This window comes from Wasmannia auropunctata, unplaced genomic scaffold (assembly GCF_000956235.1).
Source record: "Wasmannia auropunctata unplaced genomic scaffold, wasmannia.A_1.0 LD281511.1, whole genome shotgun sequence".
Classification (NCBI taxonomy): Eukaryota; Metazoa; Arthropoda; class Insecta; order Hymenoptera; family Formicidae; genus Wasmannia; species Wasmannia auropunctata.
In genome coordinates this window covers 1-627 of record NW_012081379.1, presented here as the reverse complement: position 1 = coordinate 627, position 627 = coordinate 1, and the positions used below count along the sequence as shown (strand labels likewise).

Sequence of the window (627 nt, the reverse complement as noted above, 5' to 3'; positions counted from 1 at the left end):
TATATATATATATATGTGTGTGTATCTATATAGTTCTCCATTTATACCTGGGTACGAACTCATCGTGTACATCACAAGTACGTCGACACAGATCTGGATCCACATAACAGCCGACGTGGCTTTTTCTATTGCCACATTGGATGGATGATGAGAAGACTCGGTCCTGAAGTCATTAAAAAATTACGCGAGGTCGACATGCGGGACATTAGGGCGGATCCAATCCTCGTTTTCCACAAACAGTTAATGCAATTATACACAGTTTGCGTCACACACTTATTTATATTCTGTCAGCGCGATTTTTTTAGTAGATCGATCCACACAATGTATGTATATTAATGCGGTAAATTCCTAACAGGTACGTTGCGTTGATAAACTTGATATTCTCCTTCGTTTTGCCCACGTTGATACCAGTTTACTTCTGGGACGAGACGTGGGACAGGTCCTTCATTTCGCAAGTAGCCCGGTCGTTACTCGTGCTACACGCGACCTTTTCCATAAATAGCTTCGCTCACATGTGGGGTGCCAAGCCATATAACAAGTGAGTTCTTTCGGGATAGATTTATCGGAACATACTCTATGTCACTGATACGTTTAGAGCACCATAATGATTTTTCTAGCGGATCTTTA

General features: G+C 41.6%; 1 protein-coding gene across 1 annotated transcript; it reads left to right on the top strand.

Moving 5' to 3' along the window:
- Positions 1-33: 33 nt before the first annotated feature.
- LOC105461657 (acyl-CoA Delta(11) desaturase-like) lies at positions 34-542 on the top strand (the record flags this gene model as incomplete). The annotated part of the gene is made up of 2 exons (XM_011708167.1): positions 34-239; positions 356-542. Coding segments are annotated over 2 exons (393 nt in total), but the record flags the coding sequence as incomplete, so codon positions are not given.
- Between the last annotated feature and the right edge of the window lie 85 nt (positions 543-627).